Consider the following 25,487-nt stretch of genomic DNA (forward strand, 5'->3'; position numbering starts at 1 on the left):
TTATTATTATAATTGTCAATTATCATTAATATTAATATAATTGTCACTGTAATTGTTATTATGTCGGCTTTTAAAATATACGAAGATGTTTTTATCTCTTCACCTAATTTAAACATTTTTCTCTCTCATTCTCTAAAAAAATGCACGAATTGTTGCATTAATGAATCTCACATGTTTTCTGCACTGTCTACTATTAATTACAATTAATTAGAAATTATAAAACTACGTGCGAGAGGGAACACACCCCGGGTATTCCTCTCTTCACTTCGCTTACTAAATTTAGTGAAGAGTACTTCTAAATCAATCTTATTTATAGTTCTCTGAATTCATATTATTTAATTTAGTTTATATATTTTAAGAAAACAAAATTTAATTCATTCTCACATAATTCTAATAAATGATGTTAACTTTTATCAAATCGTGACAAATAGGAATTTTTTAATTGATTAAAATAATATGGAAAATTAATTTATTTTAAAAAAATAAATTTTTAATATATGTTTCTCCTAAACACATTCAACGGTAACTTTCAAGAATTACAATTTTATCTTCATTTCTTTCGTCATTCTTCAAGAATTGTTGAGATTTATTCATGTATCTTGTTTAGATTTTGTTTGTTTTTTGAATGCTTCCATGAATTTGCATGCTAAAGACACTATAATCAATTTGGTATGTAAGAAATGGCGTAAATAACATTTATGAGGAGGGACTAAATTTTTCTTTTTAGAAATACATGAACTAAATTGAATCATGTGAAATAAAAAAAAATTCATAATAGTATAAGAAACTAAAAACATATTTTCCATTTAAATAAATTTCACTCATTTTTTATCGATAGAAAAAAAAAAGTGTATTGTTGCTTGTTAGAACTTCTTTTCTTAACCAAAAGATCTAGTTAAATTGGTTAAGCAAGATATATAAATATTATAAAATCATCATATCGTATTCAGTACTTATAGATAAAAAAAAACTCTTTTTCTTATATTATTTCTCCTTTTACGATCCATCTCTCCTATTTCTTTTATTGCAAACTAAATATTAACACATTTTTAAATATATTTCTTGTAATATATTCTTTATCATTAATGACTGAAAGTTTATTTAAATTTGTAAAATTTTGTATTTTTTAAAATTAACTAATAATAAAATAAATTTTAAAAAAATATAGTCCAAACATTACTCTCATTTAAAAAATATTTGACTGTCAAATGTCAAGCACAACTCTAGTGACTGAGAGTTAGGCAGGTGTACACGTACCACTAAGCACCGTGCGTTTAATGTTTTCTAATTTCCCCACTTTAGCATACCCACAAGCCATGCATACCATAATAAACCCAGACAGTATTTATCAATATTAGACAATGGATACGTCCTAGATAATAAGCTTAATTAAATCAAACTTTTGTATAATAATTTTGACTATTAAATTTATCAAAGTAATCAAATAAAAAAATTGATTTGATAAATTACATTAAGAAATTATTAAAATGAATTAAAGTTTATAAAAACAATAAATTATTTTTTGTAAATTCGAATAACTCTTCCTAATGCAGTGGATATGATAAACGTTTTTTTTTTCCCTCAAATGAACCATGTGTGGAGTAGTTAAAGGGACACTGAGAATGCCCCACTGTTCCCATTGATTGACATTGGTTTTCAATCCTGTAATGATTAAAGGCAGAGTGCGATACAGAAGGCTATATTATATTGAAGCTACTGACATTTGTCACTCGAAAGAGTACGTTTCATCAAAGTAAACAAACCCCACCGAAAGATTGAGGATTCAAAGGGTGAGGAATATTTCGTATTTTAGTTGTGGTAGGTAGTGGGTGTTTGTTTGTGGCTCGCATTTTTTTGTTGTTGTGAAAATTAAGAAAGTTTTATGTGCTAATTATAAATCGTCTAACTGATCACGCAGGTCGTTCTAGAGGCCTATTAGTTACTAGTTATTAGTTATTGTTTTTAACCTTTTACATTGATTAATTTTAATTAAGGGCATATATGAGCGAGTATTAGAGTGTATGTTATCCTTACAACTTAGAAGGGTAGGAATTGACAACTACCGAAATGAAATCACGTGAATTGTCTATGTATCTGCTTAATAGGACGATTTTATTGGGACCTTAATTAATTATATATTCCAGAAGAAGAAAAAACTATTTATGTACTATTGAATGTTGTTGTTGAAGGTGTTTTCCTTATCTAATATTAACTCTCAATCCATAACACTTCATTATAAGAAAATCAGTTTTTAGTGCCAATAATGACAATCTGATAGATGATAATTGTAAGGATAACGTTAAAAAAACAAAAAAAAAAGGGGGTAAGATGAATTACGTTAAAGAAGCATGTTCATTGAATTATTGAAAAAGGCTTTACAGAAACATTCTACTCATATACTTATAAATCTTACTATTATCAATTGTAATATATAGTGCAAATTTTCTAAAATTCAAGATGAACTCTAAATTAACTAATGTCGAATTGAAATATTCACATTTCTATATAACATGAAATCTATATATATAATTGATAATTAACCAGTCCCCGCCACTATCATAAACTATATTTTATAATGCGAGGCAGTATTTTCCCTGTGCACTAATATCATCTGTTACTTTAGCGGCGTGGTATCTATATTTTACTGATGAGCTTTATAATTAAAATTTAAGTTAATCAACCATCAATTTAATTTTTTATATTATAAATAAATAATAAATTTATAATAATTGAAATTTTCACATACAATTAAAAAAAAACTAGTTTGGGTAAATGATATTAATATTTAAAACTACTTTGAGTCCATATGTTATTTGATATGTGTAATTAAGTGCTGAATGCTGATGGATTTCATTCATACACTAGTGGCATTAATTCATGTGTGAACAGATTGACAAAATATTGGGGACGCGGTTGATTGACTTTAACTACTATAATATAAAACGACTAAACGAGGAAAGCTTAATTAAGTCAAAAGTGATAAAATGATATATTAATTAAAATAAATTATTTTAAAGGATCTAATGATAAATAATATGATCAGTTTAATTTATATATACAATTAGCATAAAATATTTGTATATTTACATTCAACATGAATTTATCTTATTAGTTTATTACCGTATCATATATATTATAGAATTAGATAATGTGGCAATAAGATTAATTTCTTTTTAATGTTTAACAAGCATGTGCTATTTAAAGATATAAAAAAATTAATATTAATTTTTTAAAAAGAAAAAGTGTGCATAATATTTCTACTAGTAGTAAGATAAGAGTTTTGTTGTTATTGTATAAGAAGGAATTCCAAGAGGAGAAAAAGAAAAAGTATATACTTTTTTTTTTTCTATCACGCACTATGTGCAAGTGCAGTGACAGCACCACTAACGAATCCCCTGCAACACATTCCTTAGCTTGAAATTAATCATGACAGATACTACCAATATAATAGTAACTGGTTAGGTTTTAAGGAAGCTACTAGAAAATCAGCTTCTGCTTTACAAAGTGTATATATAGGGTCCCTTACCTCACACTTTTGCACCAACACCGAAGTACAAACAAGACTTGAAGCAGTGCAATAGATTCTTATTACTATTGTCAGTGTTTGTGTTTGTGTGTGTACTCTCTTATATTCTCAAACATTAATAGCATACAGAAACCACATTCATATAAATCATCACATTATCATTTTCAACATTATTACTGCTCTATTGAGTTTGTAAAAGAATATTAATAGATGGCAACCTCAAAGGTCTTAGGGGCTGCTTTCATTGTTTTGCTCATTGTGGACCTTGCGTTTGCTGCTAGGGTTACAGATAGGTTACTTGGTGGGAGGGGTGGCGGTGGTGGTGGCGGCGGTGGTGGCGGAGGAGGTGGCGGTGGTGGTAGTCTTGGACGTGGTTCCGGGTATGGATCAGGGTATGGCTCAGGTGGGGGTGAAGGGTATGGTGGAGGATCACTAGGAGGAAGCGGCGGTGGTGGTGGTGGCGGAAGAGGAGGAGGTGGCGGTGGCGGTGGTGGGACCGGCAGTTCTGGGTACGGGTCCGGATATGGATCGGGGTATGGATCCGGATACGGGTCTGGTGGCGGTGCGAACGGTGGAGGTGGAGGCGGTGGTGGTGGCAAAGGTGGAGGAGGTGGAGGAGGTGGAGGTTCTAATGGTTCAGGTTATGGCTCTGGCTCTGGATACGGTGAAGGAGGTGGAAATGATGGACGAGGCAGTGGTGGCGGTGGAGGAGGAGGAGGTGGTGGTGGTGGCGGTGGCGGTGGTAGTGGAGGCTCTGGCTATGGTAGTGGCTCAGGATATGGGTCCGGTTGGGGTGGTGGAGAAAATAACGAGTCCCCTTAAACTAAGATGATTTTATTAATTTTAGGCATATATAGTGCAATCTTCTTGTCATATTATATATGGTTTCCAAAAATAAATTGCAGTGTGGCTTTCGTGGTCGTTCTGCTTCATGCATGCATGGGAGTGTTACACTATGGATCATGGTGTAGTTGGTTGCTATATATAAATATTACTGTGTACTACTATCATTTGTAGATGATGCTATAAAAAGCATGACATTAATAAATTAGTATATCTCTTCCTCTTCTTAAGAAAATTAGTATCTAGTTTCTCTTGAGATCAACTTGGGAGTGTGCAATAAATATTGGCAAAATTTCTTTCTATTTATAAATCATATATTAATGCATTGTTGAATTATATTTTACTATAATGGTAATATGAGAAAATAGATTCTTTTTTATATAAACATGATGTTAAAAATGATTTGTTAAGTAAGCATCAAAATTAATTTGCCACATTTAACTAAATCACTTAAATACAAATTTCTTACGTCAATAATGTGAAAACATTTCTAACATTGGATAAGAATTTGTAAAATTGATTTTGGTTAAAAATAGTTTTGAAGTGGTGTGATTTATAATTAAAAAATTATTATTAAAATTTTCGATCCAATACAAAAACTCATCAAAGTTGCTTCAACAAAAAATCAATTCAAGATCCATAATCAGATTTTAAAAAAATTAAATATTTTTTTTATAATCATGATATTAGTACGAAAATTTTTCAGTCAAAAATAAAATAAAAAATCTTTATCAAGAATCTTAAGGTTGAATGCACACAAAATAAATATTTTTTTCTCAACACGATTTATTTTATATCCATATATGAAACCAAATAAAAAATATCTAAAATTAATTATAAATTCAAAATTACTTCTATAACATGAAATAAACACACACTTAGTTAAGGCTTCCAAAGGCAATGCTCGGTACATTTATTACTTGATTTGACAACTCTTACATCACAAAGCCACCAAATATAGGCACACATGCACTTTAAACTAATGTTATGAAACTCTAGAATTTATATAAATCCATGAGAATTTCATAAATTTGACTCTAAACTCGTAAGAATTTATTTCATATAAAAATAATAATAAAATATCTATAAATAACATATCAATTAAACATTTCAATAATATAATAAAACAAAATATTAAATCATAAATTTCATAGTACTTAAATAATCAAGTCTAGTAATGCATCACTATTAGCTAATAACTTACAAATGTTATAGTAGTGATAAATCATTTTCTTTAAAAGTTTGATGTTATTAGAGAACAAGAGTTTAAAGGTAAGAATTTTTTTATTCGAAAATAACATACTAAATGAAGGTATGTTGAGCACTAAACAGACTCAGTGATATATTTGGGTATAATTTTTTTAACCTGCTGACTCAATTCAAAAATGACTTATATTTTGGTATAATTTTTTTTAACCTACTGACTCATTGACTCAGTGATAAACTCGAGAGTCTACCAAATCTACTTAAAATTTATAGAATTATCTAAAGTCTACTAAAAAGAGAATTTACACAATATAAACTCACAACAGATCAACAAACTCATAAACTCATAAGAATTAACAAGTTAATTATATTAGGAATGTGGACCCACACAAAGCACATTGACAATGTATCATTAATGATGGCGTAGTGGATTACGTGACGGGTAGTCATCTACACTCTACACTAATGGGTTATATGCTTCTACCGTGGACCAGTTGTTCAAATTGTTCATGGATGCCCCACCAATATTAGTCTTTATATTTATTATTAAAATACTTGAATAGCTGAAATTTTATTTTTTATTTTTTGAAAGGAAATAGCTGAAATTCAAAATTAAATTATTGTTTAACAATTAAAAAAATGACAACTTAAGCCTTATCTTCTTCCTCCCACCCCATCATCCAGAAAATTTTCCAACGGAAAACTGGGGAACAAGTTTTTCTCCCAAACCGGCAAACCCGTCCTCGCCATGCAGCCTCTCACGGTTGTCCAAGCAACCATCAGCACCAACGGCATACGCATTCTCTCCACACTGGCGACAAACACATTTTCTTTGCACCGACAACCCATAGTTCTTGTCATGCAGCAAACTCTAATAAGACCAAAAAAGAAGTGAAACCGACCTCTACTCCACCAATCACCACCGTTAAAGTTACAATTCCAGAATCAAAGCACCATTTTTCACCAATTTCAGATCTGGATAAAACAAAAAATACGTAGATCTGGAAAGAAAACTCAGATCCATTGATGGATGGTGCAATTGGGCAAGGACCACGGACTTAATAGTGAAGTAAATGGTTTGGTGAAAACTTAACACCGTTTGAAAGTAGCAAGATTACTTCACTAAAATGTGCATCTAAAAGCCAAAACTGCTACAGAAAGATTCTATAGTGGCCTATAAGTCGTCATCATATTAATCTATGAAAAACTAGAAACACAACACGGGCCTGAGGTTCTGACAACTCACAAGTGAATTCTTGATTCTCAGTTGCTATCACAAAACAATTTTCATATCCTATCTCAGGCTAGTGATTGAGGATACACAGATCATATATGACATTAGCACCTGTTGAATTACAAAAAAAAGAATTTAGTTCTAAATACTACATTTTGGAAATGTGCAAATGCACTTTCCAATCGAACTTGTCTGATGACGGGGTTTGAGAAGAAATTCTAGAAGACCGCTCTCAATTCAAGAAAAAAAAAATTCCTGCCCTCTCCCGCTACAATAAAAATCTTCAAAGGTATAATAAGTGATGATAATTTATGCAAACAAATCCCAAAATTCAGCAAATGTATAAGCAATTAGCAAGCAGATTCATTAAGCATCTAACAGCAGACAAGTGCAGTAGCAAACTACTCCATCACCCCCCTCTCGGTAGCATAAGCAACCTTCTGCAATATCATAGATTCAGCTGTACGTATTGCTCTCTGGGATCCTGTTATGGTAACTTTCCTGTAATAAAAAAATAGAAACACATAAAACATTTACCGTCAAATATATTATGTCAAGTCATTTGCTTAATGATTTTTGTTATACTGGGGTATAAAGCAAGCAAATTTTTTTAGTGAACAAATTCCTACCTATCGGTTGTTCCAGATACGTAATCACCTCTATCTGATATCTTTATCCTTGCCCCACTAGCCTGAAAAGGCAGAAGTCATTCAACTTAGTTTATTGTATGAGTAATCACAATATACCAAGGAATACCGTTAGGCACAGCAAACCTGACTAATTTCCATAATATTCCTTCCACCACGACCAACAACCAATCCTATATGCTCATCTGCAACACCCATGGTCAATGAGTTACTCCGCTCCTCCTGGCAAAGAACAGAATATACGTAAGTTCAATCTGATAAAGCAAATCACCAATTAAGGATGCAAGGTTTTAAACATGAAAAAGACAAGTAGTTTTCTCATTCACTATTGATTATAGACATTTTTTCTATTTGACAAACATTTTATTTTCTTTTAGGATTCTAATATTGTTATCCTGTTCTCATTTTCAAGACTCGTATAAATTAATATTTCCATATATTTGTAAGATTTTACACACACTGATAGAAATTGGTATCTTTGCTAGAGCTTAATCAGTTGCAGGACCATTTCCCTTCTTTCAAACATAACCCCTTGTATTTCTGACTAACTAACTAGTTTCTAACCGAACTAACAATACCCCCCCTAGTCCTAAAGGTGAACAACTTATGGCAGCTGAAATCAGGTCCCTTTTGTGTTCTAGTTGTTTGAAGCAGAATGTCCAAACCAACCAGAGCATTGCACCCAAAAATTAACTTTCAATCCTCTCAGGTCAAAACACAAATTTGTGAATATCTCCATTCTTCTCTGTTGCTCTGTTTTCTGAGGCATTTTTGGCCATGAAACAGAGCATTGGAGCCTTTGTAGTTATACTGATAAGATCCCAAGGCTTTACTGCAAACTGAACTACTGCACATGATTGCAAACGGAGGATCAGTCCTTGGCTCTCCACTTTTCTATTGCTCTGTTTTGGGGGGAGGAGAGCAATTTTAGGGATTTCAATTTCCAAAAATAAAATATACAGCTGTAACAGTAGTAAAAATGATAAAGACTTGGATTTAGAATATAATGATTGATGATTCCTATCTAAGAAACCCCTATTTGACTTATGTCAGTATTTACTTGTATTTTTTTTAAGACACCATGACTTTTTATTGATAACTATGGATATCATTATTTTGAGCAATTTCTATCATTTTTGAGAATTTAAATGTATATAGTATAATATACATTACATAGACTATATATAAAAATTTTCAAAATATCAGCTAGCAACCACTATTACGTTTTTGGGGAAGGCCGCTACACACTGCTATCCAGAATTTAAAACACTGACTAGAAAATTACTACTCCATATATGATTTGAAATGAGTGCATGAACAGTTTTTAAGTTTTAACCACACAAATTACAAGCAACACAAATTACCTCTTCAAGTATGAAAGTTAAAAGGATTATTAAGTACCATTGAAAAAAAGATTTAGGATAGCAACACTAGAGTCTTTGTGCAAAGGCTTAAATATGTTTCTAATCCCTACAAATACACCTATTTTTGCCTTTTGTCCCTACAATTTTTTTTGTTTTGTTTTGGTCCCTGGATTTTTAAATGAAAGCACTTTTGGTCCCTCCCATTAGTATCCACTGAGAAAAAGCTGTTGTGGCTGGCAGCCTTCCATCATTGATGACATCATCCATAAAAAGGATTTTTTAATACCAAAAAAAATGTTACATCATCAAGTGCCTCGTTATTAAAAGTGTCATGTCATCAGGGATTAAAAGAAAAAAGTGACATTTGCTGGGATTACAAACAAAAAGAAAATAATTTATAATCTTTCCTTTGTGTGTGTGTGTGTCTGAAACTTGGCAACTTACAAAATGAAAAACTTCAAACAAGATTAAATCAATGGAAATGGAAGAACCTTGCTGTTCTGGAGCTTTCCTCCAGCAGCACCATTTGGTCTGTAATTCACTGCATTGTATGCCGGTGGTGCAACAGACGGAAGCACATATGTGTATGGAACACCCTGATAACCTGAGAAGTAAACACCTAAAGTGTATGATAAATAAATTTTAATTAGCATCAAACTCACCAATAATTATTCACCACAAAACATAACTAGTTATACAAACCACAGCATATTAAATTCATTTTCACTGCCATAAAAAGAGCATAACCTGATTTTAAAATAAATAGCTACAAAAATGAGCATATTTTAAGTATACTCTCTACTGTTGTTTTGATAGAGACATCCAAGGTTGCATATTGCTGCTTTATTTCAATAAATATCATTGTTGGAGATATAAACCAGAATTGAGCCTCAATCTGACAGGTTAAGCACTTAGGTTGAATTGAATTGATCCTTACATGATATTAAAGAGTCTGACCAGGTTGAAGTGACCAGATATCCTAGCAACTCTCAATATTTACAATTTGTAATTAAATTTCAGAACTAAGTATACCTATGCATTAACCACACTTCAAGACCAAGAGGCAATATATGAAGAAGATCTACAACATAAGATGAACAATGCTTGAGCTACTCTAGAAAAGTTACCAATTCTCTCCTTTACAAGCCCAATTCACTAGAAGAAAGTATGGGAAGAACAACACAAGGGAAGAACTTGTTTCAATATTACAAGCAATGTTAGGAAAAATATAAGAAATGCGATTTCTTTTCAAACTGTTACTTACAGAAAATCAATTAGGAAACCAACTCACATATCAGGACCATGGTTATCAAATCGAGATCAAATCATGAATCAGAAAAGCTATTTTACGAATCGTGAATCAAATCGTATTATGAATCGTAAGATACATGATCAATAAAATACGACATTTTTATGTAAACATCAGTGACAATGCAAAAAAAAAAAAAAAACCTAATATATGATATATTCAAGTCATAAATCAAAAGAACAAAAAATAGTAACTGCCCAAAGTATTCAAACCCTACAAAAGTAGGACCAATAGGTAGAAATAAGTCTTGTACCTCAAAAAAGAACATAACAAATAAGAGATGAGAAATTAAAAGAATAGAAGCCATAAAGATTACAAAAAAATAATAAGAGAGCGGAAATTATAAGCTACAAGAAATAGACTCATGAGACCACAATAAAAAGTAACCATCACAAGAAGACAAAAGGCAATTAAAAATTACAAAAAGCATAAGCTGTTGAGTGGCACATCGACTTGCACAGTCACACTTCTCTTCTCACTATGAAATTGGTTGAAGCATAATAACAGAGCCTCTCATTTGAATATAAGGGAAAAAATAGATAATTGAAAATAAAAACTAAGAATTGAAATTTTAGTTTGAGCGCACATGCGAAACTGAAAACGGCAGTTTCCTTCTTTTTCCTGAAAAAAAATATCTGAAATGCTTTTTCCAGAGTTGGATCCCGCATACCCAACAGGATTGTTATTGCGACCCGCATTTTTGGATCATAGGAGACAGCTTCAAAAGCAATTCATGCGATACGGAGATCGATTCAAGCTTAAAAACAATTCATGCTACAATTTGTATCGCTGGACATGGTTTTTGTTTCGAACGGGGATACAAATTGTAAGATACTAATAACTATGATCAGGACAGAGCTTTAAGCAAAAAATTGTGATAAGAAACAAAAATATCCTTTTTATTGCAAAAAACATTTATGAAAAAATGAGTTTCATACACAGTATTGTAGTGAATATGAAATTGAATAATGATGATACAAAGAAAATCTATGAATTAAATTTGAAATTGATGACTTCCAAATCAAGGTTGTGCAGATCCAAGCCACAAGGAGCAAAGTTAGCATGTGCATTAAGTGAAGCAAGGTACATGTTTCAAGGAACATACAATTCAAGTTTAGACAGTATTCTTGTTGCTAAATACATGGATTTGATCTCAAACATAGATTAAAGCCTAATTCACAATCATTCAAAATCAAAAACATGGATTTGATCTCAAACATAGATCTTGTCCTCTTAATTTTTCTTCTCTTTCTAATAAATTAAGGCGGAGACAAAAGAGAGTAATAGTTACTGTTCACCACCCAAACTGTTTGAGCCGCTAATAGTTCAAACAGCTCATTCAATTTACAGCAAATTTCCAGCTTTTTCAACAATTTGAATTTAGATTTAAAGGTTTATAATTATATAACCTACCAGATCACCAAGCAGGGTGACCAGTTACAGGTCGAACCAGCCAGCACAGTCAGGTTTCAAAACTCTTACATAAACATGGATAGCACACTAACAAAATCAACAAATGGACAATGGATATTCCTTTGTATGGAAATATGATACTGACCAGGATATGAAAATGGAGAATTCATGGACTGTGCATAATGAGGATCTTCAGATAACTTTGAAACAATTAATTCAATTGCACGCATCTGTTCATCAAAAGATCCTGTCAGCGTCACTAGCCTATCATTCTGTCCATAGTAATTATTATCTTGAGGAGATATCTTTATGCCAGCCTGAGAGTCTTCAATGAATGACCTGTTCAATGGCAAAAAAATGTATAAGCTAAGCTTTTTATCTCCATCTATGATTATGAATAACATTAAAGCATAGAGAAAGGATCCTGCAATGAAAATAATAGTTGACCTAACAATAGGCAACAGCATTCTTTTTTTAGCAGGAGGGGAAATAAAAGCTCAGGCACAAATAAACCAGCATCCATACAGGAAATATAACCCATTGAAGTCAATGCATACCAGAACAGAAATTGAAAAAGACAAGCACCAAAGACTACTTATATCAGTACACATTTCATAAACATGGCAAAACAGTTAGGCCGTACAACTTGACAAAGAAGAGTAATGGTACCTAATGGTAGCACCTCCCTTGCCAATTATTCCACCACATGAACCATTAGGAACAACGAGTCTCACTTTTGTCTTTGGCTCAGCATCATTGTCATCCTCACTATGAAGCTAATCAGATAGCAAATTAAGTTCAGAAGCATGTAAGACATATGTTCTTCCAATAACTAATTAAATTAATGTCATAGAGATTACCTCACTGAGCAACTTAGAAAGGATAAGTTCTACAGCCCTCTGTATTTCATTTATTGCGCCAGATACCATGATAATCCTATCAGTAGTTCCAGGAAAGAATTCATGATTACGTGACAACTGGATTCGTGCTCCAGATTGTGACTGAAAATCAGTGATAGTTGAACCGCCCTTTCCAATAACTGAACCAGCCGCAGAGTTTGATACTAGAAACCTAATGTATGTTGGCTTCTCCTCAGAATCTGAAAGAAATAAACATAAAATTAGTAACAAAGAATTAAGTTAAAACTTTTGCGTACAAATGGATGCAGTTCAGAAAAAAAATATAATTCAAATATTAGAAAATGAGAGTAAAAATAAAACACAAATCAGTCTAGCATTGAAGTTTCTTGTTGGAAAAAAAATTTATTACATAAATTCACGTAAGCATTTTAAAAGTCAAACCATTATATTTTTTCTGTGAATATACTTTTTTTATAGGCAAAGGTAATTTTTCAGTGAATATACTTTTGTACCCACAAAACAGAACAGATGCAGAGTATACATATTTCATACTTATTTTACTAAGCAGAAAAGTAACAGTCTTAAGTTACTCATACAAAGGTGAGAAAATTCCTTAGTCTCGCACTCTCTCAGTAACATAAGAGTTGGCAATAATTTAAATTTTCTAACATCACAACTCACATAAGCATTCAATAACATAATTCTCTTCTCAAAATTTTATATTGAAAAACAATTTGCCTCGGCAAATAAAAGGATGTTCCGTGCTTCCCTACGACCACTATGAAAATCATGATAAGTCTGATCAGCAAATGAAAATATTAAGAGAAAGCTGGAAAAAAAAAAAAACGGGAAGAAATGAAGCCTTCACGCATAAGGCCATAAACTCAGAAACCAAAAAGTCCCTTGAGAGGCAGAACGACTTCATTATACGAAGCTAACCTACAACAATATAAAGTTACTCATTTTATGTTAAACCACAATTGTTCCCTTCGAGTTTAGTATGGTATCCAAATAAAAACAGGGGAGAAAAGTTCTAGAATAAGATTTTAAAAAAAAAAACATACGAGTGATTAGACAAACTTGATTCTGAAATTTTCTCCCCCGATACCAAACTGAATCTTCACAACAATATAAGGTTACCCATTTTATGTTAAACCAAAATTGCTCCCTTCGAGTTTAGTGTGGTATACAAATAAAATAAAATAAAACAGAGGAGAAAAATTCTAGAATGAGATTTTAAAAAATAAATCTTAAGACAAACTCGATTCAGAATTCTTTTCCCCAGATACCAAACTGAATCTTCGGAACTTTTATGTCGAGGACAACAGCCAAAGCGAAGTTTCAGATGACGTAATTGCGTGCAGCAGAATATGCCCCAAATTTATTGAAACAGAAATAACTCCAACCTTTCTCCAATTTAAATTGCATTCTAAAAAGTTCCGTTAGCTTCTTCAATGACATACAAAAAAAAAAGACAAAAAAAAAAAAGTATTCCCACTAAGTTGCTTGATATCTACAAAAATTGAAAACCGAAGAAAAGAATAAAGTCGGCACAATTACTTCACTCCGAAATCATAATAATTGCAATCATTCAATTACTAAAACAGAAGTTAAAATAAACAGCTTAAACCACGAAAAAAAACGCATCCACACACGAAACAGGACACAATAACACTCCTACTTTCATTATTTTCATTTCAGAAAAAGAAAACGAATCTAAATCTAGCGAGAAACAGCATTGAAGCTCCAATGTTAAGAATTAGGGTTGGGAATGAAGGGCGTTGACCGCGGAATAGCGTCACCGACATTCAGTCCCCTAACCAACATTACTGTGCGAAGCAGAGAGCATGGTTAAGCGAAACGAAAAAACGAAAGCGTAAGAGAGAGAAAACAGATCGGATCGAATCAGATATACCTAGCGAAGGCGATTTCGGAGGAGGCGATGCAGCGTGCTTCCTCGGTCCCTCGGGAGAAGACACGTATGAAGATTCTGTGGACTCCATTCTTCTTCAGCTTCTTCTTCTTCTACAACAACCACAACAATGAAAACCTCTTTCTCCTTCTTCGAGAAATTATTTATTTATTATAAGGATGAGTGATTCAGAGAGAGAGCGAGAACACGGAGGGCGAGAGGAGTTTCATGTGAACGAGGCAACGTGAGGATTGTGAATTGAGGGAGTGGAGAGTGAGGGAGTGGTGGTGGAGGCGGAGAGAAGAGAAGAAGGTGAAGCAGTTCTGCTACATATCCAACGTGACCTTTGTCTCTCTCTCTCTCTGCGTTGTTGTGTTGCGTGTGTGTGTGTGTGTGTGTGACGTGTCAGTGTGCGTGTTGTGAGGTGTGAGTCGGTGTGACTCTCTCTCTCTCTCGTTTCGCATCTTGTATTTTATTCAAGATTAACCGCGCATAAGAATATTATTATTTTCTTCACACACAGCCTAACCTTGCTGTCCATGATTAGACTGTAGCTATCATTTTTAATTATTAATTATTTACCATTAAAAATATGTTTGAAAAATATTTCATCACATTAATTATTTTGACAAAATTTTCTTATTTGACTAAAATAATTTTAATCACCCTCACCAACCAAAAATTAGAATCTGACAAGAAAAAAATAATTTTATACAAATAATTAAATATTTAGAAAGATAATAATGTGACCAAATTAATTTTATTCAAAGATATTAATAAATGATAGGGGAAAATATCAATAAGTTCATGAATAGATTTTGAAAATTGATATATCAATCATATTGAATATAATTTTTCGTAAAAAAAATATTCATTATTCTTAAAATGGTATTAGTGGTAATTAAAGAGGAACTAAATTGATTTATAAAAAGTATAAAATAAATATTTTTTAGTAAAACTAATAAATATAAAAAAAATCATGACTCAAAATGTAATATTCAAATTTTATTAATGATTCATTTTTCAAAATGTTTTTATATAGTTATTTTAGTCATGAATATTGAAAGGGTTATATATGATTTTTCAATTTTATGTTGTTGTAAGTTTATATTTTTTAATTTTGGTTCTGATAAAAAAAATCATTTTTAATTATTGTAAGTTTTTTATACAATTTTAGTCCCTTTAACATTTTATTTTTTCATTTATAGTTTTTATGATATAAGTTTGTGTTTATAGAGATCAAGATTTTTAAAAAAAAAACTTCCAAGAACTAAAAATAAATAAAATATCTTTCAAAAACAAAACTTGAAAAAGTGTAAACTTATGATAACTAAAAATGATCAAAAATTTTATAGGGAACAAAATTTAAAAAATACAAACTTACATGCACCACAAACATATTTAAATCTTCAGTTAGAGACTACAGATGTTTTTAACTCATTGAATCAATGATTAATTTCATTTACGGTTGGTTGAGGGTTATAGCTAGATAAGAAATTTTGTTAATCCTTTTGGTTTATTCATTAATATATTAAAATAAAGTATTGATGAATAAAATATTACATTTTTCAAAATCTATTCATTAATTTATTAATATATCACTAGAAATATATTTGAAAAATTAAAGAGGAAAAAACATGATTATTCGTATTATTTTTTCTCCCAGCCATCGAATCCAATTATAGTATTTGTGGTAATTAATTAATTAATTGTTTTTAAAAATAATCAATGTTTTTAATATTTTGAAATGACAATAATTAAATTAAATTTAATAACATTCATGAACCGGTAGAAAAATTGAAATGGTGAGAATATTAAAACTTATTCTTGTAAAAATATTATAACTACTGTCAAGGAAAATATTTATTGATTAAATGACAATAATTAAATTAAATAACATTCATGAACCGGTAGAAAAATTCAAATGGTGAGAATATTAAAACTTGTTTTATAAAAATAATAACTGCTGTCGAGGAAAATATTTATTGATTAAATGTTTTCAATTGCTTCAAAAGGTAAGTACAATTAAATGAATTTGGTCGTTAATGAATGTCTTTTGAATAATTAAAAAAATTTATTCAACTTTCTGCCGCTATTAAATGAAAAATATTGAATTTTTTTTAGAATTCTTTATAAAGTACATATTACAAGAAATATGACATTAAATATTATATCAAATAATTTTAATAATTTTTAACACGTTCTAGAGAGAGAAAAACATTTTTAGTTTATTTATTTTAGGATTTTCCATTTTCTCTTGTTTGTGAGTTATAATTTTGAGTGTGTTGGTTTGATTCCGACATTAACATGGGATATTGATTGAGTTTAAAGGGAAGGGGATGCAAGAAAACCAATGCCTTCAAGTTATGAACTCAAAAAAAAAGGAAAAACTTTATCCATAAGTTTGTTTTTGTTGACTTAAACAAAAAGTATGATGATCAGTTAATCACCATGGATGTTAAGGAAAAGGTAAGTGCTTTACACATAATCCACCACTCTGAAAATGAAGGTTGTGAACCAATTGATTAAGTGGATGAATATAATTGGGTTCAAGATGATATCCGAAAATTCATAACAACTTTTACCACTTCAAAGCTAGTAGAGAGTATGTCAAGCAAAAATGTTGATAAATTAGTACAAGTGGAGACTTTGTCGATCGAATGAGGTGGTTTGTCCCCTCCTCCCCCCGACTGGCTGTAAGGGTTTCACATATATGTATGATACCTTATCCTTGAAGTTAGGTGTGAAGTTTTTGTTCTCAAAATTCCAAGGTTTCAGCCTCAGGACATTAAATGTTGCTCCCACACAACTTCATTCTAATAGTTGGACGCTTGTGTAGACTTTCAAAGTGTTGTGTGAAGGTTTGGAACAATAGCATTCCTTGAATGTGTTTTTGTTGTTCCATTTTTTGTTTTTTGTTGTGAAAGGCATGGGAAAGGTTGGCTGGGTTTCTCTAAACAATCGATTTAGAAACTCTTTGTTTCACGCCTTCCTAAAGAGTTATAAAGCCTTAAAGCATAGATTTTTTTTCAAGTGAAAGAGGGAGTTAATCATCCTAACTTGTTTATTGATGTTGCCAGTAAGCAAAAATTTCCCTTGTATTGGACCTGCAACCCTATTATACATATTAAAATGGATTAGCAATGGTTAGGAGAAGCTTTGGAGAAGTTTATACAGCAATTGAAGTATTAACTTGTTTTTTCGTGTAACAATCCTATTAAATGTGATGGTAATTATGAATAACTCTTCATTTTTTATGTATCTTCCCAAACTTTTATTTTTATTTGCATTTTTTTGTTGTACTGACATTGATTTGATTTAGGTACCGTCACTCCGCTTGGTGTTACATAGTTGAAAGAATTCAAGATGAATAATGTTAAACTTATATGTAAAGTTATGGTCATTGCACCCATTAAGCAACCTGTTATGGTTAATTCATCGCCCACACAATATGGTGAATCAACTAGGAAAAGGATCCGAGAAGGAGTTGAGGACAACTACAATGTAAATTCGATTTGTCCAAACAATATTTTAATGCAAACACATGTATTGTTCCCAATGGTGAAGGAAAATACTGATTGGAGAAAGATGTTATGCGATGTAGAAACTAAAGGAGAAATGCAATCAGTAGGAAGTAGGAAGTCTCCTCTAGAAAAAAGTAATCAATAAGTGTAACATTGTTTTTGACAATTATGAAAAGGTTAAGAACTTAGATCAAATGGGCACGTGAAAAGTGCTTAAAGCTAATTCGAGCTGTTCAATGGTGTCGTCACAAACAATTGAAAAAAATATAACAACTTTCAGGCACAACAAAAAAAGATGGTCAATTATGTGGGTAATATTAACAAAGATATAACATTGTTTAAAGGAGATGTTAATAAAAAGAAATAGGAGGTTGAAAGGTTGTCTAGTGAGTTTAAGTTGACTAAGAAAAAGCTAACTAGGTGGATCAAATGAAGCATGATTTGAAAGATGCACAAGCCTTGTTACGAATAATTATGGAAGATGCTAAAAAGTTAATGGAAGCTAAGGAACATTTGGAGAAGAAGAAAATAAAATTGCTTGAAAGGGTAAGGGTGTTGGAGTCTATCTTTTGTTAAAGACGACCAAGTGTGAAGCAAAATAAATTATTGGATTTGATCAATATGAAACAAGTTTCAAACGTGCAATAGAGTAAGTAATCATTCTTCATCTAGGGATAGATTTTTCTGGTGTTGGAATATATAAAGATATTGTGGACCTAGTTAACTCTGCATCGCCTTCCCCAACCCTACTACCTAATTTGTTTTAATGTTATGTTGTTGTCTATCACAATTGTTATGTTGTATTTCATTATTTCTCAATGTTATGGATGGAATTTTAACTGTTATTTTCAATGTTGATACTCTTATTTTGTTTTCAATGTCATCATTAAGTGCTCTTAACTAGGAAAATAACATGTTAACAAAACATTTGTACGATAAAAAATACATAAACTAAGTAACTATTAAAATTTTGTATGTATTTTCATTGCAAAAACTTGACTTCATTGTAATTTTGTTTCCTTTATAATGCTTAATTCACAATTTTAGTATTCTTATTATTTTTCTCACAATTTTGGTCTCCTGTTTTAGAAAATTTAAATTTTTGGTTCAATCCTCAAGTTTGCATATATATATATATATATATATATATATATATATATATATATATTATCTATTTTATTCTGGTTCAATTAAACCCTAAACCCCAACATACTTCACTTAAGATGCCATAAAAATAATTTAATTAATTAAAATATAAAAATAAAATAAATAAATGTATGAAAAATAAAAAATTGAACCAAAATTGTCGATTTTTTAAATGAGGGGGACAAAAATCGCAAAAAAATAGGGACACCAAAATGATTGATCGAGAATCATAAGAAGACCAAAATATGAATTTGGCATAAAAGTTTTAAATATAATTTTTAGCCTAAAATTATACTAACACTCCATAGTTTTTTTTGTTAATTACACAAAATATTTCAACATTTATTATTTAGATCAACCTTTCTTATAGAGTATTAGTGTAATATATAAAGAGGGTGCTAATGTAATATTTTCAAACATCAAAGATGTTAGTGCACGCAGGAATAGAAAAATAGTAATATTGTGGGCATTTTAAAAAAAATATAAAGATCAAGGAGTGACTATAATTTCCTCTAAGCAATACATTATTCTTAACAAGTTCTCTTTATTTAATTTATAATCCAAATGGAACATATTACAATATCAAATTTCAATAATAACTTTTCATCCTTTTTTTTATTTTGTATTGAAATGATGGTTTCACTCTAATAAAATATATCAAAAATCATATTAGATTACTCATATCATATTGTCACTTGATTAATTAATTAATTGATTAATTTGATCAAAATTGAAATTATCCTCTAAACATGCAACTCATCCTAAACTCCAAAACTTAAGCATTCCCGCCAATATTCCAAAAGAAGGATTCCATAAAACATGAAATTTGATATTTAAAATTTTCCTTTAAATCAAAGTCATTATTTGACATCATCAATTTGGACACAGCAAGTCCAACCAAACAATTTTCATCTTCCAATCCTATATAAACCACACCTCAATATATATATATATATATATATATATATATATATCTTTTACTTAATTACATAAGAAAAAATCAATGTAAATTCATGTAATTGTTATTATATTCTTCATTCAAAATTAATATCGCAAAACATGTTTTAGGAAAAAATTATTTTTTTATTTATTATCTTCTCACTTAAATAAATATTCAATATTTTATAGTTTTCTTTTGTACTATGATTCCTATATGTAAATTTATTAATATATATATATATTATGAAAACAAGTAAGAAAAATTACTTTTAAATCATGAGATTAACAATTTACCTCAAATTATATTAACATCTAAAACTTAAATTCAATTCAAATTAAATAAAATTTATAACATGATATTTAAAGTTGAAAATCTTAAAATTGTTATAGATAAATATTTTTTCTCTCATTTTCACACATTAAAACCTATATACAATTTAAATAGTATAAATTAAAACTTAACATAAAAAGGTAACGATGGCTTAAATTAATATTAACAAATATATATTGTTAATACAATATCTATAATATTTATCAATGAATTATTTATGCCCTTGTACATTACACGAATACTAAAACTAGTAAGCAAAAAGACGAAACTCAAGATTCAAAAATCTTCCTCCAAACCAAAACCCCATTTTGGCCACATCTTCAATCCTCCCACAATAAACCCAACCAATCAACTTCCACCTTCCATTCCTATATAAACTACTCCCTATCAATTCACTTATATCACTCATCGATAATGTTGTCGCAAATGATTGAACACTAATATGGCAACATAAGGGCACAACAATAAAAGATGATCGATTGTGTAAGTAATTTGAATAAATATATAATTGTGTTAAAAGGAGAGATCGATAAAAAGAATGAGGAGGTTGAAAGGTTGTCTAATGAGCTCAAGTTGTTACACACAATCCTTGTTACAATCAATGGTGGAAGATGTTGAAGATTTATTGAAAGTTAAGGAGAATTTGGAAAAAAAAGGAATTAAAATTGCTTGAAAGGATAAAGGAGTTAGAGTCAAGTCTTTTGTTAAAGATGACTTTGTGTGAAGCAAAATAAATGGTTGGGTTTGATCAATATGAGACACACTTCAAACATGCATTAAAGCAAGTGGCCATTCTTTATCCAGGAATAAATCTTTCTCGTGCTAGAATGTAGAAGGATATAGTGGATGGTCAACTAGTTGACTTTGCATGTTTTTTCCAAAACTTGTTATCTAATTTGTTTTAATACTATGTTGTTGTCTGTCTTAATTATTATATCATATTTTTATTATTTCTTAATGTTTTGGATAGAATTTTGGTCTTATTATTTTTGATATTGCTTAAATAATATTCTTATTTTATTTTCAATGTTATCATTAATTGTTCTTTACCATACAAAAAATTAACATGCTAACAAATGATTTATACAAGAAAAAAATGTAGAAACTAAATATAACTTTAAAAATAAAAAATCATAGAATTAAAAAAACTAAAACTACTAAACAATACATTATTCCTAACTATTTCTTTTAATTTCATTTATAATCCAAGTTAAACATATTACAATATCAAAATCCAATAATAAATTTCCACCCCTTTTAATTTAGCATTAAAATGGTGGATTTTTCCCTAATAAAATATATAAAAAACCAGATCGGATTACTCTTGTCCTATTATTACTTATTACTTGATTAATTAATCCGACCCAAATTAAAATTATCTTCTTAAACATGCAACCCTAAACTCCAAAATTCAAACGCCCATACCCCAAAAGAAGGACCCGCCAAACAATATGTACAAATCACGAAACCCGGATTCGAAAATCTCCCTCCAAACCGAAACCCATTCTGCCACGTCATCAATCCGCGCACCATAAATACAACCAATCAGCTTCCACCAACCATTCCTATATAAGCCACACCTCACCGCTTCACTCATATCGCTCATCTCCGTTACTCAGCATCACCTCCTTTTACACTCTCGAATTCGCATTCTCTTCACTCATTTTCCAATCCATGGCCAAGGGAGAGAAAAAACCTGCAGAGAAGAAGCCCGCGGCGGAGAAGGCTCCGGCGGAGAAAACAAAAGCCGAGAAGAAGATCCCGAAGGACGCAGCCTCCGGCGAGAAGAAGAAGAAGAGGACGAAGAAGAGCGTGGAGACGTACAAGATCTACATCTTCAAGGTGCTGAAGCAGGTTCACCCTGACATCGGGATCTCCAGCAAGGCCATGGGGATCATGAACAGCTTCATCAACGACATCTTCGAGAAGCTCGCTCAAGAATCTTCCAGACTCGCGCGCTACAACAAGAAGCCTACCATCACCTCTCGCGAAATCCAGACTGCGGTTCGTCTTGTGCTCCCTGGTGAGCTCGCCAAGCACGCTGTCTCCGAAGGCACCAAGGCTGTAACCAAGTTCACTAGCCCTTGAACGCGTTTCTGAGAATTTTAGGGTTTACGAGATGTATATTTTGGGAGAATTTTAATTTTATATTTATCCTCTTTTATTACCGTTTTTCTTCTTTCAACAGGTCTATGTTGATCCTCTTATTCTTTTCTCCTCTTAACCATGCGCCGGATTCTCAACGTCTTAAATGGTTTAAATGAGTGTGCAATTTGAAATTTTGTTGAGTTGTGGCAGTTAACGTTCTGCTGCATCATGGTGATGACTACAATTCAATTCATCGAAAAATGTTGTTGTCATAGCTTATTGAGTAGAGTGGATGGTGTTTTGTAGATTTTGTGGTAACCTATATTGGAACCTGATTTTGTTTTGTTCTTTTAAATGGATTGTATCTATGTATACATGCTTATGTTCTTGTGCAATTGTATTATAGAATTGCAGGGGTTGCATTGTATTATTGCAGGTTGGTTATGTGATAGAGCTGGTAGCACGATGGAGTGCTGTATGTTGTATTACTTGTGTGCAATTGTACGTTTTGTTTTATGCTTTCTGTTCTATTCAGTTTCTGCGACGTGTCTTATTTTTTCTAACTGTTCAAAAGTGTTCTTACGATATTTTTACTCGATGTATATTTCGAAGCTTACTTGTAACGAAAAGAATTTTTGGCGAAATTAAAGTTGCCTTTTTTTATTTAAAAAAAAACCACATTTTAATACCGTTGTTCTTTTGTATTGCAATCGCTGTATACTGATTCTTGTTCTTGTCACTGATATATAGAAGAATTATAAATGTGGACCAAAATTGGATTTAAGCATTTAAATTATATTTTTAATCTATTTTAAAGGTGATTAAATTATCTTTCAAAAATTTGTATTTTTGCTAGCCGAAACATCGATTAAATAGATATTAGATTTTGAAACTAAGAATGAATTGTTTGGTGGTGATGATGCTTGCGGTAGCTAGAGGAAATGCCTAGTTGGTAGATGAAACTGGTATCCGGGTTTGCGACTGATTCTTGCTCCATGGCAGATCTGAGTGTGTTGTTTTGGTTCTACCTTAGTACGTTCTCTGAGGTGTGGAGCTAATTTTGGTTCGAGTACTTTTTTTTCATTTTTTTTCATTTTTCGCATTTCATTCTATTCCTGCTTTCTCTTCCTGCTATTCAAAGGCTCTAACTTTTTGGAATAGGGTTGGTGGTGGTAGTTTCCATGAGATGGCAAGCTCACTTGTTTGTTTATTGTGATTGAAGGGATATGATTCAGTCCTAAAAGAAATTCCCAACCCAAATGCTAGAGAGGTTAGTTTTAGTTTCTTGCTTATCTGGTTTTATGCATTATTTGGTTTTTTTATGTGATGGCTTCTCAATAGAGTAATAAATGAGGAATACATACTAATACTGCTGAATATTATGGGGGTCATGAATGCATTGTAATGAAACTGCTGGTACTAAATTTGATTTTACATTGTTGAATACATACTTCTCCCAATTTATATAATTAAAATTTGTATTGGATTGAATTGAATCATAAATCAGTCTACGAGTATGAACGCCTTTATTTAACATCGCTTTTTTTTTAAACAAAAAGGTTAGCTGTAGCACGAATAGTGCAGAAAATCCCAGCTAGGCTAGCATAGCACCTCACGTACTATTCAGCAAAGACAACAGGTCAGGAAATATCATTAAACTCAGAATAACAACAAAAGACATGAGGGGACCGAAACCAAACTCATGTAACAAGCTATCTGAACTTATAGTTTGTGAAACCATATCTATTCTTGTTATAATCTAGGACTAAGAAGTGTGGAATCCCACCTAAAAAGCCCATCAAAGTGGGAGGCCTTTGAGGCAAGGAGTTCTACGCAAGTATTGTCCTCGGAAAATATGATCCACTACTGAATGCATTTGCTTGGTAAGTTCTATACAATTTTTCCACCTGTTTGCAATATACTAATAGGAAGTCACATTCAAGCCACAAATTTCTCCACTCTTTACTGAAGGCAATCTCTATCGCCAAAATAACACCAAATAATGTCTATATTTAAGGAAAAAACTACTTTAAATTTTCACATCACTTGCATTATGGTTGCCATGTGGATGAGAGAGATGGGGACAAAGGGTACAAAGTGGTAAAATAAGGAAAAAAGAAAAAGATAAAAAAATCTCGGTCTTTAATTAAAAAAATAATATATCGAATGGTTTAATATATATATATATATATTTTGCAGTTCTTGTGTTCATGCCAAATATCTTTTGGTATTGCATGCCAGAATTCGTCTTATTTAACTTTTTTTCCCCCACTTTTAATTGCACCGTTTCTCTTAGTCTCTTCTCACGCAAGAGCCAAAACGAAATTCTCCAATTTTGTCTTTTGGCTTGGAGGGGGGACTGACAAAGTGCATGGGGGAAAGCTCTGCTCGACAGTGGGAAGTTTTTTGGCAACAACTAAACCTAGGCATGGAAAAAAGAAGCTGATTTTGCTGTTTGTTGGCAATTTTTATTAGGCTTTTACTGAATGTTTTAATTTTTGTTGCTCTATGATTATTCCTGGCTTGCCTGTATCAACTGATTCTTCATGATTATGTGCCAACAAGAAGACAATATTATAGAGAAAAGTGAGTGTATCAACGAGTGCCCATGACGGGTGTGAGAAAAGGGAGTGTGCACATGACTGACAAGATAGAAGAGTTGAAGAATATAAAGGGTAATTTTGGAATAAAGGTTAATAAAAAAAAGGGGAGTGTAGAAAGTAAAGAGAGAGAGTGTGTATTTAGCATTTGCCTACTGTAATTAGTTAATCTTGGTTAGGGGCATGGCCCATATGTCCGTGAAAAAACCCTGGATGATGCCTCTAAGCATGTCAGAGACACTAGTTGACGGCAACAATTTAAAAAAAAAAAAATTTAATATTCCTAGCAATAGGAAAAAAAATGGAGCTTTGAGGAGGAGAAGAACAACTAGATACACAACAACACCAACACAGATCTCAAATCATGAACAATTAAAAACGAAAAAAAAATCTGGAGAGGGAATGTCACCGTCTTCGAAGGAATGAAGGAGTGACGTCCTCTTAGGCCCATTTCCTCTCCTTATTTGCGGGCACAAATACGGAATGGGAGTGGAGCGACGCGCAGAGGAGGAGGGGCACGCGGGTGTGGGCGAAGTGGGGAAAGA

General features: G+C 31.6%; 3 protein-coding genes across 4 annotated transcripts; 2 read left to right on the plus strand and 1 right to left on the minus strand.

Annotated features, from left to right (window-relative positions):
- Positions 1 to 3,514: 3,514 nt before the first annotated feature.
- LOC114370459 (putative glycine-rich cell wall structural protein 1) lies at positions 3,515 to 4,679 on the plus strand. The gene has a single exon (XM_028327819.1). It carries the CDS (start codon positions 3,737 to 3,739, stop codon positions 4,346 to 4,348), a length of 612 nt encoding a protein of 203 aa, XP_028183620.1. The 5' UTR covers positions 3,515 to 3,736; the 3' UTR covers positions 4,349 to 4,679.
- Positions 4,680 to 6,745: 2,066 nt separating this feature from the next.
- Positions 6,746 to 14,724, minus strand: LOC114371101 (protein BTR1-like). Of its 2 annotated transcripts, none has more exons than XM_028328517.1 (8): positions 14,318 to 14,724; positions 12,403 to 12,641; positions 12,212 to 12,318; positions 11,688 to 11,881; positions 9,312 to 9,424; positions 7,583 to 7,678; positions 7,439 to 7,500; positions 6,746 to 7,310 (listed from the first exon to the last, which is right to left on the minus strand). In XM_028328517.1, exons 1-8 carry the CDS (start codon positions 14,403 to 14,405, stop codon positions 7,211 to 7,213), a joined length of 999 nt encoding a protein of 332 aa, XP_028184318.1. In that variant the 5' UTR covers positions 14,406 to 14,724; the 3' UTR covers positions 6,746 to 7,210. The 2 variants fall into 2 exon arrangements, with proteins under 2 accessions (XP_028184318.1, XP_028184316.1); XM_028328515.1 differs by having other exon boundaries at positions 9,312 to 9,439; positions 14,318 to 14,722.
- Positions 14,725 to 21,839: 7,115 nt separating this feature from the next.
- On the plus strand, positions 21,840 to 22,830 carry LOC114369795 (histone H2B.3-like). The gene has a single exon (XM_028327051.1). It carries the CDS (start codon positions 21,929 to 21,931, stop codon positions 22,340 to 22,342), a length of 414 nt encoding a protein of 137 aa, XP_028182852.1. The 5' UTR covers positions 21,840 to 21,928; the 3' UTR covers positions 22,343 to 22,830.
- The last annotated feature ends 2,657 nt before the right edge of the window (positions 22,831 to 25,487 follow it).

The sequence above is a fragment of the Glycine soja genome, chromosome 10 (assembly GCF_004193775.1).
Source record: "Glycine soja cultivar W05 chromosome 10, ASM419377v2, whole genome shotgun sequence".
NCBI classification, from domain to species: Eukaryota; Viridiplantae; Streptophyta; class Magnoliopsida; order Fabales; family Fabaceae; genus Glycine; species Glycine soja.

Coding starts and splice junctions, on each gene's coding strand:
- LOC114370459 (XM_028327819.1), top strand. CDS start 3,737: ATGGCAACCTCAAAGGTCTTAGGGGCTGCTTTCATTGTTTTGCTCATT.
- LOC114371101 (XM_028328515.1), bottom strand. CDS start 14,405: ATGGAGTCCACAGAATCTTCATACGTGTCTTCTCCCGAGGGACCGAGG. Junction 11,882..12,211: donor AAGGGAGGTGCTACCATTAG/GTACCATTACTC, acceptor GCCATTGAACAG/GTCATTCATTGAAGACTCTC. Junction 9,440..11,687: donor TTCTCCATTTTCATATCCTG/GTCAGTATCATA, acceptor CATACACTTTAG/GTGTTTACTTCTCAGGTTAT.
- LOC114369795 (XM_028327051.1), top strand. CDS start 21,929: ATGGCCAAGGGAGAGAAAAAACCTGCAGAGAAGAAGCCCGCGGCGGAG.